At 49.8% G+C, this 17667-nt stretch overlaps 1 protein-coding gene across 4 annotated transcripts in view; it reads right to left on the minus strand.

Moving 5' to 3' along the window:
• The window catches only part of SYNE3 (spectrin repeat containing nuclear envelope family member 3), a 109625-nt gene that overhangs the window by 87449 nt on the left and 4509 nt on the right, over window positions 1–17667 (minus strand). For 2 of the 4 annotated variants that reach the window (XM_063652048.1, XM_063652047.1), the window contains exon 1: window positions 8468–8574. The exons of the other annotated variants lie outside the window; for them this stretch is intronic. In XM_063652048.1, coding sequence (XP_063508118.1) covers window positions 8468–8504 — 37 coding nt within the window. In that variant the 5' untranslated portion in view covers window positions 8505–8574. Of the gene's footprint in view, window positions 1–8467; window positions 8575–17667 lie in introns of those variants that run through there. 4 annotated transcript variants of the gene reach the window in all.

Here is a 17667-nt window from a genome sequence, read left to right on the forward strand (position 1 = left end):
CTATGGGTGTTAAATGCAGAGGCACAGAGCCTAGAGAAAGGAGCAATGATTCTTATGAAGATTCCAGGAGAGGCTCATAGAGGAAGGGATACCCTGGCTGGGAAGTGAAGGATGAGCAGGGTCTGAGTAAGATGAGCCGTGGGAAAGGGCATAACGAGTGGATGGACTGGCAAGACCAAAAGCTGGGAGATGGGTAAGTGCAAGGCCAAGTTCAGGCTGCAGGACGGGTTTGGCCATTGTTAACAAAGAGAGACGGGAGGAGGCCATACTGGAGAGCAGGCTGAGGGGATTGAACAGCACAGGATTCCAAAGGGTTGTGTGGGTTTTACTCTGTGGGCAACAGGGAGCCAGTGAGGGTTTGTGAGCAAGAGAGTGGCACAGCCTACTCAGTGACAGGACCCACAAGCAGTCAGGGCAGCATCTGCTCAATGGTGTGAAAACCACATTGGACCAAGCAGGGCCCTTGCAACAGGGCACCTTAAGTCACATGCTAGGAAATGCCTTGTAAGGTGCCGTTTAACCCTAAGGCATCCTATTTATTGTAAACCTGCTCTTCAAAAAAAAGGCCATGGGTGCTGGGCACAGTGGCTCATGCCTGTAATCCCAGCACTTTGAGAGGCCGAGGCATGTGGATCGCCTGAGGTCGGGTGTTCGAGCCAGCCTGGCCAGCATGGTGAAACCCCATCTCTACTAAAAATACAAAAATTAGTCGGGCGTGGTGGCAGGCACCTGTAATCCAGCTACTCAGGAAGCTGAGGCAGGAGAATTGCTTGAACCCGGGAGGCGGAGGTTGCAGTGAACCGAGATCATGCCATTGCACTTCAGAATGGGCAACAGAGCGAGACTCAGTCTCAAAAAAAAAAGAAAGAAAAGAAAAGAAAGAAAAAAAAGCCATGGGTTCAGATAGAAGGGTCTTTTCTCAAGAACTGATTAAGCTTGCCAATATCTAATGAACTGTGAGAGCAGCCTCCATTCCTTCCAAGAGTGTCTGCGCCCAGTCTGTCCTTACAGTGCCTTTCCCAGCAAAATGCCCAGCCAGGCCCACCTTGGACAATGCTGTTTGACAGTTGAGTCTCCTGCCTGCTGCTACCCTGTCTCCTGCTCTGGGTTCATCTGCGACCCTATGATTGTCCTGGTAGGTGTCAAGGTTATCACTGGGTCTTGATCTTAGGGTGCCAAAGGAGACTCCTGTTGGTTGGGTAAAATGTTACCAAATGCTACTCACAACAGCAATAGTTCCCACGTGTGAGGCCTGCTGTGTGCCAGGCACCGGGCAGACACCATGAAGGCCCCCATCAACCTTCATATCAGGGGTCATCGTGCTGCCTGACAGATGGAGAAACTGAGGCTGGCTCTCCTGCCCACGTCAGACAGTGACTGAGGCACCAAGTCAGAAGAAAGGCCAGGCCTGCGTGGCTCCAGCGTCTGTGCCAGGCTGTTAAATGTCGGCAAAATGAAGAAGTGAATCAGGAAGGCAAGGGAGGAGGGTTCCTTTTTGACTCAGAACAGGATTTCCCATCTCACACCCAACTGACTGAGAGACAGACGGGGTGGAGGGTGAGCCCCAGCGGCTCAGGCCGGACCATCCCCTGTGAGCATTCCTGAGCCTGGGACAAGCCCAAGGGGCCAGCGATGCTTGGGGTTATGGCAGCTAGGTCTGCGAAGCCTTCCCCAGTGGGCCTCTCAAGAGTATGGCTTGACATGAATCAGGCAGAGCACCTCGACAGGGCAGCGGCTCCAAAACCCAGGTCTCTCCCACCTCTCATTCCACTCAGAGGGGCCAGGAGAAGATGAAGGCCGTGCCCTAAAAGGACCCTAAGTGGATGAGCAGAGAGTCGGGTTGTGATCATCTTGTCTTCCGACCAAGAACCATACCAGACCCAATTTCTCTCCTTTCCAAAGCTTGGGAGATGCTTAATTCATTTAATGACAAATCCTTCAAAGCCTATGCCAGACACTGTGGTCAGTGTTGAAGATCACAGAGATGAACCAAACAGATAAGAGCGTCCTGCCCTCACAAAGCTCAGTGTCTCTTTCTTCTTCTGGAAAGTGAGTGTTGCATTTGGAGGATTCTCAACACTGTGGACTGCCCCGCCCCCGGCCCCTCCACTCCAGTCTCTATAACATGGCATTTCTTAACATGGGACCTTCTGGAATCCACCCATTCATGAATGTCCTGTGGGAAGCCCTGGCTAAATTCACATTCCAAAATGTCTCTGTGAGCTGGAGATTTTAACCAGCCTCCTCTGACATCATTCGTGGGGTGGGGGGTGGGACCTGGATGGGCCACGAGGGCTCCATGAAATCTTAGGAAGCTTGTTCTCCTGGAGAGAACATCTGGAATTCCCTCCTGCTCCCCTAAGGCCCCCTATCTCACAGAAGACTAAGAACATGCTTGCCGCAAGCAGTCCATGGTGTCCATCATTACATTCTCATTGTAAATGGCTCAGAATATTCTATGGAGTGAAGGTCACAAACTTTCTTGAACCACTTCCTTTTTCTTGGACAGTTATATTGCATTTTTGTTTTCTCCAGGCAACTCAAATATTTACAAAGTTACCATTTATCTAACAAGTGAGCAAGCTGTGGACTCTTCCGGCCACGAAGCACCGCTCCTGCCGGGCTCAACCATCCACTCTCGTACTCTTACACCCAAATGGTATTTTTCTGATCCGGAGCCATTATTTTCTTAGGGCTCTGCACTTGCTCTTTAGCATCAGCTGCTGGCCCTCTTTTCAGGGCCATTTTTGTTTAAACAAAGAAATAAAATTTGTGGTCACTTGGCCCGAGCTGGAAGATCAGGGCCAAGTCAAATCTGGATGGTGTGAGGCTCCAGGGCTGGGCCGAGGGGGCCTGGCAGGGCTCACTCCTGGTGAGTCACTGCCCCAGCCCCTGTCCCCCCACACAGGGATTCACAAAGGCTTGCTTTTCCTGGGACACTTCCTAACAGCTGCTAAGGATTCAAACCCGACTTTGCTGCCAAATAAGCTACGCAGTCTTAGCCTGGTATATTTAACTCCTCTGACTTTGCCTTCTCATCTGTAATATGGGGATGGTATTAGCATAAACTTCTCACTGCAGATCTGAAGACTAAGCGAGTTCATATTGGTAAAGTGCTTAGAACAATGCTGGCACACAGTAGGTGCTATATAACTGCCTGCTAAATAAATAATAAATTTGCAAATGTGACAGTTCTCCCGAGGGGAGAAAAAAAAAGATGCAATATAACAGTCCAGCAAGGAAAGTTTGCAACATCCACCCACTCTACAGCATAATCTGGCCACTTACAATGAGAAATTAACACCCTAGAATAATGCACGGTCTGCAGAGGAAAAGAGCAGACTGCAAAGCACTGCACTCTAGAGTGAGGGTTGGCAGACTGTTTCTGGAGACGGTCAGAGAGCAAGGCTCTTAGACTTTGCAAGCCATATGGTCTCTGTCACATCTCCTCAAATCTGTCGTGGTAGCATGAAAATAGCCACAGATAGCATGTAAATAAATGAGCATGACTGCGTTCCAACAAAACTTTATTTACAAAAACAGGTGGCATTTGACCAGCAGGCCACAGTTTGTCAACCCCTCCTGTGCAAATCATTCAAAAACTGTCAAAAAAAGATGAAGAATGAAGCCGGATGCAGTGCCACGTGCCTGTAATCCCCACAACTAGAGAGTCTTAGTCAGAAAGACCTCTTGAGCCCAGAATCCAAGGCTGCACTGAGCTGTGACAGGAGCGCCACTGCACTCCCCTCCAGCCTGGGTGACAGGACAAGATCCCATCTCTTAAAAAAAAAAAAAAAAAGGAAAAAAGTAGCATCATAGAGCAGTGAAATCATGGGTACATTTCTAAGATTTCGATTTCCTTAAAGTGGTATTAACAGTTGTTTTTTTTTTAATTAGAGGCTTTTAAAGTTATATTTTAATCACAATTAAAAGATTTTTTTGTTTGTTTGTTTTGTTTTTTGAGACGGAGTCTTGCTCTGTCACCCAGGCTGGAGCGTAGTGGCATAATGTTTGCTCACTACAACCTCCACCTACCGGGTTCAAGCGATTCTCCTGCCTCAGCCTCCCAAGTAGCTGGGATTCCATTCATTTCGCCAGAAATCTGGGATTATAGGCATGCACCCCACCATAGCCAGCTAATTTTTGCATTTTTAATAAAGACAGGGTTTCACCATGTTGGCCAGGCTGGTCTCGAACTCCTGACCTCAGGTGATCTGCCTGCCTCAGCCTCCCAAAGTGATGGGATTACAGGCATGAGTCACCACTCCCAGCCTACAAATTCAAAGATTTCATAGTTCCACTAGACTTTCAGAAAAAGTTAAGAGTATTAAGTCCAGCACTCAAATTACATGAGACAGAAAAGGTACAGACTTTCAAGTATGTATAGAATAGGACTGCATCTGTCTTCTCCATCTACTAGCTGTGTGACTCAGGCAAGTGTATTCACCTGTCTGTTCTTCAGTTTCCTCGTTTGTAAAATGAGGATGACAATGGCACCCATAAGTATGCAAAGAGCCTGGCACTGAGTGAGCCTGGTGCACTGTAGGCCCTCAATGCAAAGAAGCCACCTCTCAGTGCCCCCCAGGCTGGATCCAGCTGGCCCTGGGTCTATGGCACAGGACAAGGCGGAGTAGAAAGCCTGGCATGCTTTACTTTCCAGCTAAAAAAAATACCCTCCACAGTTTTCAGCTTTGGTTTACAAAAACAACACAGAACCATTCGAATCTCACTTTTAATTTAATAACTGGCACCCCAGCCTGAGAAACGGCAGGGTTCATTTCAAATGGAGTTCTTGGCGGGAGTGAATCTCAGAGCTGTACTCACTGAACCCTTAGGGAGATCCATGGCCCTGCAGTGCCTGGGCCCTTGACTGGCAGAGCCAAATCCATGCCTGGATCCAGAGGCTTAGGCATGAGGATGTTTCCATTCATTTCCCGGGAAACCTGCCAGTTTTGCAGGAGGCAGGGGGACCAGAGTCCTCTCTTGGCAGAAAGGAACCTCTAATGGCTCAGGGTCAAAGGCTTTTCTGAATGAACGCCTCCTGTGCCTCACAGCCTCCACCTGAGAAAGTCCAAGAAGTTTAACAGGACATTCGAAGTCCTTCTCCATCAATCTCTGCAGCCTCAGCCACCCCTACTTCCCGCCTCCTCTGCTTGCAGCAGGAACCACCTGTGGCTCCCTGTATGCATCATTTCTCCCCTTGGTCTTTGCTCCTGCTGGTCCCTCTGCCCTTCTCTGCCTGGCTACATTCACCCATTGGCTTTGGCATCACCACCTCCAGAAAGCCTTCCAGGATTTTTCAGTGCAGAGGACTGGGAACTAACATTGCTAAGTACCCATGAGGTGTTTGTACACATCAGCTCATTGAGTCCTCCCACCCACTGTTAAACCAGAATGACTGGCTTCTTTTTGTAGATAGAGAAGTTGAGGTTAGATTCAAAGTGGCTAAGTAACCTGCCAAAGGTCACACAGCAAGCAATCCTGTCCCTTTCTTCTCCCCAGCAGTCCCTTAGCAGAGCCCAGGTGGTTTTAAATTGTCCTCATTCTGCTGGGGCTGCAGGATGATGTCCACTGAGTTACCTAGAAGAATCCCCTGTATCACTAACTCTTGTCTTTTTTTTTTTTTTTTTTTTTTTTGAGATGGAGTTTCGCTCTTGTTGCCCAGGCTGGAGTGCAGTGGCGCGATCTCAGCTCACTGCAACCTCCGTCTCCCATGTTCAAGCAATTCTCCTGCCTCAGCCTCCAGAATAGCTGAGACTACAGGCACCTGCCACCACGCCCGACTAATTTTTTTATCTTTAGTAGAGATGAGGTTTCACCATGTTGGTCAGGCTGGTCTTGAACTCTTGACCTCAGGTGATCCACCCACCTCGGCCTCCCAAAGTGCTGGGATTACAGGCATGAGCCACCGCGCCTGGCCTACCTCCTGTCTTATATCTGAGATATTCAGAGAACCCTTGAGACCTTCTCCCCAGAACCTTCACCTCCTTGGAGTCCAAGGTCGACTGTTAACAGGCTGTGCAGGTTACAATTAGTACCTGCTTGTTCCTGCCAGAACTTTGAGATGCCAGGTTTACGACGTGCCTGTGAGAAGCCGGGCACCCAGCCTAGGAACTGCCTTTTGTCCCGCTGCTCTCTGTGGGTCCCAACCTGAAGGGGCTACCCTCAGGAGTGAGTGATACCTTGCAGACTCGTAGGTGTCCTCTTGAGTCCCCAGACCTCAGCACCAGTGGCCACCCACGGCCAGGCAGCAGGGAGAAGCTGCCCTCTGGGACTTTGCTTTGGCCCAGCTGGACTCTGCGGGAGGAGGCTGCCTTCCTCCTGGAGCTGGCCTGTGTCCGGGGCTGAGCTCCCCATCAGACTCAGAGAACAATGCCCCACTGTTGTGTGCAGCGCTTGGAAGCTGAGCAACCACATTCATGATTCCCGCTGATCCTCTCCCTGACCGCCCGTGGGACAGTGGCCGGCCATTTTAACACCTTTTCCCTCGCAGGACCCTGGGTTGTCCCCAGCAGCCCCATAGCAGAGTCACTGACCCTTCCTGCTGCAGCTACAGCTCCAAGGCCACCCACCCAACTGGAAGAGGCAGACGGTCAGCACACGAGCCCCATTCTTTGTACTCCCAATGGAGGAGCGGGGGCGGGGAAGCGGGAGGGACACACGCTTGCTTCCCACACCAGGCACAAAATCCCGTCTGACTTTCTAAAATATTTTCTCTCTCCTCTCAGACAATACTGGCTTTAATGAATTTCTCTAAAGGGACTGATGGTCCACACACTTTGCATGAAAGGCAAATGCCACCGTGCCCAAGTTGACTACGTTACGACCCAGGGGACAATGCATGCCTTCTGCCTCCATAGAATGGGCACCACATGTGCTGGGCCTCAGCAATGTCCGCTCCGTGGAGCTGGTGACTCCATCCCAGCCTGCAAGCAGCTGGCAGGGGCTCAGGTGACTCATCTTCTCCTTTGCATTTTCTTCGGAGCACACGCAACCTTCTGATATGTTCTTGTTTATTTATTTGCTTGCTTGTTGACTCTAGATCCTTCTAGAATGTGAGTTCCAACAGCACAAAGGCCTCACCAGTCTTGTCCATGACTCCCACCCCACTGCCCAGGACTCTGCCTGTCATACAGGAGGCCTCGTAGAGGAGCTGGTGAGTGAGGGAATGAACGGATCTTTGCTCCGTGTGTTCAGCTCCATTCATTCTCTCAAGGCACCTCCATGGGGCATCCAGGTGCCACATGCAGCAGAGGAAACACTAAGCTGGAGATCTGCCCTCAAGGAGCTCACAGCGCATGCGGAAGAAAGATGCATCCACAAACAGGCCCAATTAGGGAGCTCAGGGAGGTTCGGTTCAGAGGGGACACAGCAGGGTCAGGAGAAACTCCACTCAGAGGGAGGGCTGGTCAGGATCAGTCACAGAGGAAGAGACTCTTGAGCAGAAGGGACAGTGGAGGAGGTGGCCGCAGGAGGGAAGGGCACGGGGGGGAGGAACAAGATGTGCAGAGAAGCAAAGCATGAATTAGCATCTGGTAGTTTGTCCTCAGCGGGGAAGAAATGAAGGTGGAGAGTCTCAAGCCTCATTCATTCATCCAACAGCATTTACAAAACACTCTGGCCTAGAGCAGGCAGGGGTTGGCCCCAAGCACAAGGGGGTTTTCTGCCTTCACAGACTCTTGTGGGGGCACACAGACCCTTGAAGGATAGCACAGGGGCTCTGGGTACACTGCGAAGGGGCAATCTAGTCTGAGGGTGCACCAAGGCTCAGGGGAGAGATGATTCCCCCTTTACTCCTTCTACCAATGACTCAACCGCCCAGCGCCACAGTCAAAGTAGCATGACTTCGACCTAGGATGACCAATTTATCCTGATTTGACGCACACCATCCAGGTTTTAACCTTGAAAGTCCCAAACCCCAGGAAACCTCTTAGTCTTGGGCAAACCAGGGACAGTTGGTCACACCAACTTTCACCTTCATATCCCCTTCCAAGACTCCCAGACTGTCCCCCACTCTACTGACACCCCACCCTCACCCCCACCTTCCAGCCACTCACAGGGGCTGGGTTCCCGGAGCCTGTGTCCTCAGAACTAGCCAGAGTCACGAGCAGCCTTTCCTCTGGGATGGAGAGGGAGACTTGCTCTGGGTTATGGATGAGACAGCCGCCTATAGCCTGTGTGTCCTGCCTTTGAGGTCCCATCTTCCCTGGCTGGCTCCTAATCACAGCTGCCACAGGCTCTCAGATCCAGTCACTGTCCTCCTTATCTGAGCTTTATCTCCCGAGGCCTCCACAATCCAAGGACAGGCTTCCTCCCTGGTCTGTCTTTGTGCATTCAGAAGGAGACCCATTGTGGGTGCCCCGCAAGCAACCACGTGCCAAACTGAAGCAACAAGCAACTAATTACGACACCGCCATCTCCATTTTGCAGAAGGAAAACCAGCACGTAAAACCGGTCAGGAACTCACCTCTGGCATTCGTTTCGCAAGGCCTTGAGGATTCCATTATTCAAAAGCAGCTATTCACAATCTTGACTTCCAGAACCTTCTAGAGCCCTTTCCGCTAGCCCTGCAGAGACTCAGAAACCACAGGACTCAGAAAAACTTGAAGTCTTCCCCGGATGCTTGTTTCTAGGTTTCTAAAGTAGAGCTCCATGTCAAGCAGCGAGTTTCCACCAAAGACATTCACAGAAAACAGTCAGACTAGTGCCACTCCAAGCTGCTGGAGGTCGGACTCCCAGCTTTGAGGCCCCCCAAACAATGCTGGTCTCCCCAAGAATCTAAGGCTTGGGGATGAGGAGTTACAAGAGCCCTAGCTCTCATGGGAAAGGTGCTAATGATTAAATTAATCCCATTAGCAAGCCTCTAGAAAAGTGGATTTAATCTACCCTCAAGTCCCCTGCAAGGGCGTCGCATGGAAAGGGCTGGGTCTTGCTGTTCACACTGTTTTCTAGTTCTACCATTTATTATTAGCTCAAGACCTTGGAAATGCTCCTTAACTTCTCTGGGCCTCACCTGCCATGCAGGGTAAGCATTGCCATCCACCCCTTTGTAGACCAGTCTCTAACTCTTTACAGACATGAGAGAGTAATAGTAAACCTTCACCAAGGGCATGCTATCTGCCAGGCACTGGGCTCAGTCTTACAAGGACTCTTTCACTGATGCCATAGGTCCTACTATTCCTGCTTATTTACAGATGAAAGAACTGAGGCTCAGAGAGGCTAAGCCATCTGCCCTAAGTCCCACAGCCAGTATATGACAAGTTTCCTCTGCTCTTAACCACTAGACCATTAATATTTGCTGAATGAGCAAACAAATTAACACTAGGTTCTATTTTAAACAGTAGACACAAGATTGAGACTTGTTTCAGAACTACTTTTTTTTTTTTTTTTTTTTGAGACAGGTCTCTCTTTGTTGCCCAGGCTGGAGCACAGTGGTGTGATCACAATTCACTACAGCCTCGACCTTCTGGGCTCAAGTGATCCTCCTGCCTCCACCTATCGAGTAATTGAGACCACAGGCATGGGCCGCCATGCTAGGCTAATTTTCATATATTTTTTGTAGAGATGGGTCTCACCATGTTGCCCATGCTGGTCTCAAATTCCTGGTCTCAAGCAATCCTCCTGTCTCAGCCTTCCAAAGTGCTGGGTTCCAGGTGTGAGCCACTGCGCCCAGCCAGAACTACGTTTTTAAGAACTGAAATTCTTAGAAAAGTGACTAGCTCAAACCTGCAAGACTCACCCTCCACTGCAGAGGGGGCTTCTAAAGAGGAGGTTGCAAACCATGGCCCATTGCCTGTTTCTGTACAGCTCTCGAGCTAAGAATGTTTTTTAACATTTTTAAGTGGTCGGAAAAAATCAAAAGGATAATAATGTTTCATGGCATATGAAAATTACGTGAAATTCACATTTCAGTGTCTATAAAGTTTTATTGGAACACAACCAACACCCATCATTTACATAGCATCTGTGGCTGCTTTCTCGATATGATGGAGAGCCAAAATATATTTACATATTTCCTTTCTGGCCTTTTACCAAAAAAGTTTGTTCTAGAAGCTAGAGGCCAGTGCTATTTATCAGCCCAAGGGAATTACTTCACCCCACCCTCTGCCTATCAGCACAGCATTCCTCCTGGTCCATTATCCTAGAAAATTCTATACTAGTCCTTTCAGCAAACTGTGACACAATCCGGACAGCCAGCTTTGCTGATGGGCAAATGTTTCCAAATGCTAAGAATCGTGTCTCCATCAAGGCTTTCCCTCTGGCATTTATCCTACTTACAGTCATTTAGGGGGCCTTTGCCACTAAGCTGAGGTCCCCCCACACTGTCACAGTTGTTCTGCTGAAACCATCTCCCCACGTCCTCCAAGCACTATCTGAATCATTGCTGGACTGGGTCCCACCTTCCCAGAGGCCCACGGTGTGAATTACTACATAAGTTAAAAGACAATAGGAGGCCAGGCACAGTGGTTCATGGCTGTAATTCCAGCACTTTGAGAGGCCAAGGAGGGAGGATCACTTGAGCCCAGGAGTTCGAGATCGGCCTGAACAACATAGCGAGACTCCACCTCTATTAAAAAAAAACAAACAAACAGAAAAAAGACAATAGGAGCCTCACACAATCACTCACAAACGAAAGGCTCACTGGCCAACTCTCCAGTGATAACAGGTAGGGGCCACCGGACACAGGCGGAAAAAGCTGGCTAGGGCCAGGCAGGGCCTGTTTATATCACATTCTGTTCCTGTTTCCCTTCTGGGGAGCTTAAGACCTGGGGGCAGGGACCCTATTCGATCTACAAAGTCCAGGCCTGGGAAGCAGCAGTGCTGGGTCCTGCCTTGGGACTCTCGGCAACTCGCTTCCCGCCATGGCTTGGTTCGCCCAAGCACGAGTGAAGGAGCCGGGCTCCTGTGGGCACTGGGGTCCTAATGTTGCATACACTGAGTTTACGTGGCAGCGTTGGCCCCAGGGAAATGGCCCTGATTGCTGGACAGGTTGCTTCTCAGGCTGACCCTATGGTCTGGGGAAGGTGGAGCAAGAGGGCAAATGCATTGAAACAGAGATAATCTAGCTGCACTGTCCCTGGAGAGCTCTGAATAAAGCCACACGGGGAAACCCTGCTATGCATACAGCCACTCTCAAGCCTGCTTACCCCATTCTCTGCCAGGCCAGGTGGCTGGTGCCAACAGTCCCGGATTAGCGATCTCATTGGGCAGCCCTCAGATCTGTCAAAATATTGGGCCTTAGAGGTCATCTAGTTCCGCGTCTTCACAGTGTGGCCATTTGTGCATTACAGTCATGATTTTGACTGTATCTGCCATGCAGACACATCTATATTTTTTTCTAATTAATATTCTTTAATTTGACGCATTTAAACTTGTTTATTTTAAAAGAAGATTTTTTTCTTTTTACCTTTTTCTTTTTTTTATTATAGCTGGATTAAGAAATATATTTTCACCTTAAATTAAAAAACAGGGTCAGGATCAATTGCCATATATCATAAAATAATGAACATAAGCAATGTTTAACTCTATCTGGATAATGGTGCTAGTTTACACCTGGGGCCTGCTCATGGTTAGAGACAGAGAGAGGCAAGTGTTGGAGAGCTGTTAAAAACAGATTAGCATTTCACTGAGATGTTCATCTAGACAAAATGCAGAGGTTCTCAACCATCCCTGTGCATCAGGATCACCTGGGGAGCTTTAAAAAGCTACAGATGAGCAGCCCCACATCTAGAGATCTCTCTAACTCATTGGTCCAGGGTGGAGCCCAGGTAGTTATGAGAAGGTCATATAATCAGAAGGATTAAAAGAAAAAGTTAAAAAAAAAAAAAAGATGGAGAGGAGATGAAGAGATGAAGAGGGAGTGGCTGTCATTCAGTGCCCTGGGCTTGTACCACCAAATTTATCCTGGCAATTACTAGTAGCCCCTAGTCCAAATTCTCCAAGATCTGACCTAGTCTAAGCCCCTCCACTGTACTGAGGAGGATCCTGAGGCTCAGGGTTGGGAATGAAACAGCAGGACCTGCTGCGGTGATATTGACTTTTTTCTGCATAGTTAATTCCATAAAAGAAAAAAATCACATTGGCCAATTGCAGATGGCTGGTGCTCCGGGCAGGCAATGAATGGTCAAGGTGTGTGGTCTGCACCCTGTATACCTCTAAAGGAGGACACTGTCTGTGCACACGGGCACAGGCTTGGCTGGGTCGACTCTGGCCCATCATGCCTTCCTAGACCTGCCAGGGCATGAGCATCGGCCAGCAACACCTGAGCCAAGGGCTGACCCACCAGCAGCTGTGCCCTGTTCAACTCACTGCACGTGCTGGGGACAGAGGCAGGCAGAAGTGCTGAGCTCCCTTCCAAGTGACCTGCATAAATGGCAAAGTCACCTCCTTAGCTAAGGGGCACCCAAGGAAAAGAGGGAGAACTTGGAGAGGCTGGGAGGGGAATCCATTGGAACAGGTGTGACCCAGCACCTTCTGCTTGCTGGGAATCCCACATCTGTTATCTCATCTGAGCCTCACAGTGACTCTGCAGGGAAGGTGTGGCTAGCCCCATCTTTCAGGTGTGATACCCAGGCCCAGGAGGGCCTGGGTTATGTGACTTGGAGGTTATGTGACTTGCCACAGGTGACAAAATCAGCGTCCCAGCTCAGATCTGCAGGATTCCACCTGAGGCCCAGGAGCAGAGAGAAACTCCACCAAAGTCGAAAGTTGAACTTCCATTGCAAAGATGGCACCAGTGACACTTTGCTCTGCTGGCTAAACTAACAATAGTGATGACCCCTTACCTCCATGGGGTGGTCTGCAGTTCACAACACATCCAGCAAGGCAATGAGTGTGGCACCTGCACCCCCACTTTACAGTGAAGAGAGTTGAGGCCCAGAAAGACTGTGCCTCTGGGCAAAATTGAAGGGTCCTTCCTGGTGCCCCGCCCAGCCCCCTGAGCTTCCCTCTCACGGAGTCACAGTCCCCTAGGATGGGACTGTTTAAAGCACATACCTCACCCACCGGACTCCTCCCACTGGACAGCGCCGTGTCTCTGGCATCTTCCTAGTTTGTGTCCACCTCAGCCAATGTCAGTACGTTGAAGAAATGCCATTGCCCAAGGCACTGGTTACAAAGCGGAAGAGCCAAGATCCCAGCAACAAACACGTGCTTCTTTGGCTCCCAAACCAAAGTTGGCTCCAGCTAAGTGCTGCATGACTAACCCTGCAGCTTCCTGCAGGAGACCCAGATAGGAACTTACGGGGCTATCCTCTTACCCGCTTAAAGGAGCACATTAGGAAGTGAAGACTGCGGCCAGGAAAGCCTGGCCTGGATCCCCCTCCCTGGGCATTTGGGTGGTTTTACCCAGAGGGAAGTGGGACAAGAGATGCCACAAGATGAAATTTTTTAAAAAAATCAATTTTCTAAAATTATGCCTGAGCAAACTTGAGTCTGAAATCAGCAAACAGATAAATAGGCAAATCACGGAAGCCAGGCCTGCTTGCTGCCTGGTGCTGGATAAATGACAGAAATTAACCTGGCAACCCCAACTGGCTCACACCCAACCCTGTAGCCACTGGCTTGTAGTCACCAAGTTCTCAACAGCTAGTGAACAAGTGGTGGAGGGGGTTCCCTAGGAGAAAAGGATGTGGTCAGAGAAGACAGGGTAGGGTGCTCTGGGGTGGGCCTTGGCTCTGGAAAACCTTTGGTGTTCCTAGCCCATGTGACACTGGTCCCACAGAAAGGATTTCCTTTGAGGAATGGCCTGGCAGTGTGAGAGCCACTGGGGGCTGTGGAGAAAGAGCCAGATGTCTGGTTAGGAGGCTGAGTGACTCACCACTTCCAGCCCACAGCACTCCTGGCATGGAAGGGCCAATGTAGCCTGTGAGTTACCGGCCAGAACTCTGGGATCAGGTAACCTGGGTTCAATTTCCAACTCCACTGCTAACTGAGGTAGCTGAGGGTGGGTTACTTAACCTCTCTGCCAAACGGGAACAACATCAGAGCATCCTTCATTGGGCTGTTGTGAGGATAAAGACAAAAAAGGCAGAGAGCACTTAGACATTCAGTAGGCACTGGACAGGTATGAGCTGTAAAGATGAACCATGCAGGAATCTTAGATGGCACCCAATGGACTCCATCAGCCCATTCACTCGTTCATTCATTCATTCTAGAAATACGGACAGTATTGAGCAGCTTTGATGGCTGGGCTCTGGACAGATAACAATCCCTGGCCTTATCTTCTTCTGGTACGGAAGACAGACAATACACTCAACTGCAAATAATTAACACAAATAATTTCAGGGTGACAGGACAGAGCATGTTGGCAGGATGGGATGAGTGCCATTGTGTGGGCAGGAGGGTCCCTCTGAGGCCATGACTGTGAGCTGAGATCTCAATGCAGAGAGGGTGTGGCCAGGGGGAGGCACTTTTTAGGAAGAGGAAAGAACAAGAAGCCAAGCTAGAGGGAGAGAAACTTGGCATGCTCAGGAGAGAGAACATCAAATGTGAGTCCCAGGGACATCAAGAGATATTTGCAAGGTTCCGGGGCCAACCCCCAGAGAACCCAGGAGAATGGAGAGATCTCCAAGAAGACAGTCCCCTGAAGGGGGCCGCAGAGGGAGATGACGCATATTACCCCTTCTCTCCCCAGCCTCAGGTCACGGCTCCAGAGCTCACTTTTTTCCTGTGTCCTGGAAATATTAGGATCTGTCCTTCATACTTCATTCAAGGGAGCTGTGAGCAGCCCTAAAGTTTGTAAGATCCTATTTTAAAGCCTTTTAATTTAATAATAGTGGTAATAATAGCGTGCTCTCTCTGGGCTGGGAGCAGGGATGTGAGGATAATCCTGTGTCCAGCCCTCAAGGCAGGCACAGGCTAGTGGGGAATCACTCTTGAAACTGTTGATTAGTATCGATGGCAAAGTGCAATGGGAACAGGGAAACAGAGATCACCAACCCTATAGGAGGTGGCTGAGGAGGACTTCCAGGAGGAGGTGATGTCTACCCAGGTGTTGGTGGGAAGGGGCAGGGAGAAGGAGAGCTGAGCGGGGGGAGCAGCTTGAGCACAGGTGTCCAGGTGAGAAAGGCCAGGATGAGCTAGGGGCTTTATGGTCCTTGGAGGTGGCCCAGGTTGTAGAAAGCTGGGCCAGCTGGGAACGTGCGACCTAATCCTCAGAGCAAGGTGGATAAGCAGGGAGTTACCTGCCAGTGACCTGGACCCTCCTGGGCTGAGGGGGTGAACTATAGTGGCCAGACCCAGGTCCCCAAACACCTACTTTGAGGCTGTGGTCCTTGAATGAGAAAACATCTGAACTTCAAGGTACCTTAGAAATCTCCTAATCTCAATCTCCCTCTTTAAAGAGCAGGAAACAGAGACTAGCCCAGGTGAAGGTCAAATGCAGGCTCCTCCCGTCCTTAAGGAATGAGGCTACCCCAGTGAGTCAGCTGGCTGCATTATTTCAGCAAATGTCACTTGGGAGGGGCTCAGCCCTTTTCAGATCTCAAATAAAACTGTTGGCTTAAATTAGAGTCCAACCAGCCATGGTGGCCCACCCTGTTCTGTCCATGCCTTGGTGATGATCACACAGGCTGAACGCTGAAAGCCTGCCATTTCATTTTCATCAAGCAACCAGCCCGAGTTGCGTTACACCACGAATATCAGTGAAACAAACTCTTAGGGAAGGTGGTTGTAAGGTAAGAGCGCTGGTCAGGGAGTTAGGAGATACCATCTTGGCCCTGAAGTACCTGCAAGACTTGAGCCAGCCATTTCTGCTGTGGAGACTCAGTTTCCCCATATGTAAAAGTGTAAGTGTAAATCATCTCTGAGGCTCGGGCTGGCTCCACTGCAGCTGTGACTCCTAAATACTTCTCCGGCGCCCACACACAATCTCTCTGGGCATGTACATGAGGGTTTGTTTCCTAGTCTCTGAAAGCTGCCTTACCCATGTAAAGCTCTCTCTTATTAGGTCCTTACTAAGCCCTGCCCCATGGGGAGGTATCACCAACCCAGTTAGATGGGAAACAAATGGATTCACAGTGCAGCAACTGGCCAAGAAATGGATTCACAGAGCAGAGGGTAGAGAGCAAGGGCTGAGACCTGGGCCCAGGTCTCCACTGCCCAGGGGAGCACCCGTGCTGGGACACAGCCACCTTGCATTAGGAAAACCACCATCTGAAGCCAAGCAGTCCTGGAACACAGATCTCTTGGAGCCCTGTTGTCTGTGACAGGCACTTCTGCAGAGGGAAGGCAGGAAGAATATCTTTGATGAGAGAAGAAGATGGCCAAGAATCAAAATGTGCAGCACTTGGCCGGGCATGGTGGCTCATACCTATAATCCCAGCCGAGGCCGGTGGATCACCTGAGGTTGGGAGTTGAGACCAGCCTGGCCAGCATGGTGAAACCCCGTCTCTACTAAAAATACAAAAATTAGCTGGGCATGGTGGCAGGTGCCTGTAGTCCCAGCTACTCAGGAAGCTGAGGCAGGAGAATTGCTTGAACCCGGGAGGCGGAGGTGGCAGTGAGCTGAGATTGCGCCACTGCACTCCAGCCTGGGCGACAGAGTGAGACTCCCTCTCAAAAAAAAAAAAAAAAGTGCAGGACCAAAATGGGATGGATTCTCCCAACTCCTGATACACTACTGCCCATGCCGCAAAGGCAGCGGGCTTCCTTGCAGGAGAGCAGCAAGACAGAGGTAGAGCTTCAGCCTCCAGATCGTCTCTGTGATCTGACAGCTAGCTGGAAAGCCACCACCCAACTGTCCTCCACCAGGGCATTTCCCCATGGCCCGCCCAGGCTGGGCTGGGCTGCGGAATTTCAGCATCTAAGGAGTGAAGAATGTGCTCATAGCACAGTGCACTGAAAACAAAAGTGGTTCATCCTTTCCACTCCCCCTCTGGATGAAAGTCCTGCTCCATCTTCACCTGCTGCGTGATTTGGGTCAAGGCACTGAACCTCTCTGAACCTGCTTCCCCCACTGGAAAATGGAAATAACAATACCTGCAGCACTCAATTGTTTTGGGAATCAAATATGCCCGCAAAAAATAGGATGAGTGAGAGGAGCTGTTTCCTAAGAGGACTTCCTGTGGGAAAGAAGATTCTAAGCACTGCTTCTATGTTTTCTTTGAGGATGTTTCTGTTCATGTAAGTTCTAGAAATGTGTGGTTCCATCATAAAATGTAACTATCCTCTGACTTTTTAAAAATAAAATGATCTGGGCCAGGTGCGGTGGCTCATGCCTGTAATCCCAGCATTTTGGGAGGCCGAGGTGGGCGGATCACGAGGTCAGGAGATGGAGACCATCCTGGCCAACAAGGTGAAACCCCGTCTCTACTAAAAATACAAAAAAATAAAATAAAATAAAATAAAATTAGCTGGGCGTGGTGGCATGCGACTGTAGTCCCAGCTACTCAGGAGGCTGGGGCAGGAGAATTGCTTGAACCCGGGAGGCAGAGGTTGCAGTGAGCCGAGATCGCACCACTGCACTCCAGCCTGGGAGACAGAGCAAGACTCCGTCTCAAAAAATAAATAAATTAATTAATTTAATTTAATTAATTAAATAAAATGATCCTATCAGTTTAATCTCATGTATACTTCCGGTCTCTCTCCCTGACTGCCCTAAGGAGGAGCCTTGTGACCCAAGATTCCCACTGGTCTGTCTGTCAGGTGGTGTCTGCATGAGAGTCA

The sequence above is a fragment of the Pongo pygmaeus genome, chromosome 15, assembly GCF_028885625.2.
Source record: "Pongo pygmaeus isolate AG05252 chromosome 15, NHGRI_mPonPyg2-v2.0_pri, whole genome shotgun sequence".
Taxonomy (NCBI): domain Eukaryota; kingdom Metazoa; phylum Chordata; class Mammalia; order Primates; family Hominidae; genus Pongo; species Pongo pygmaeus.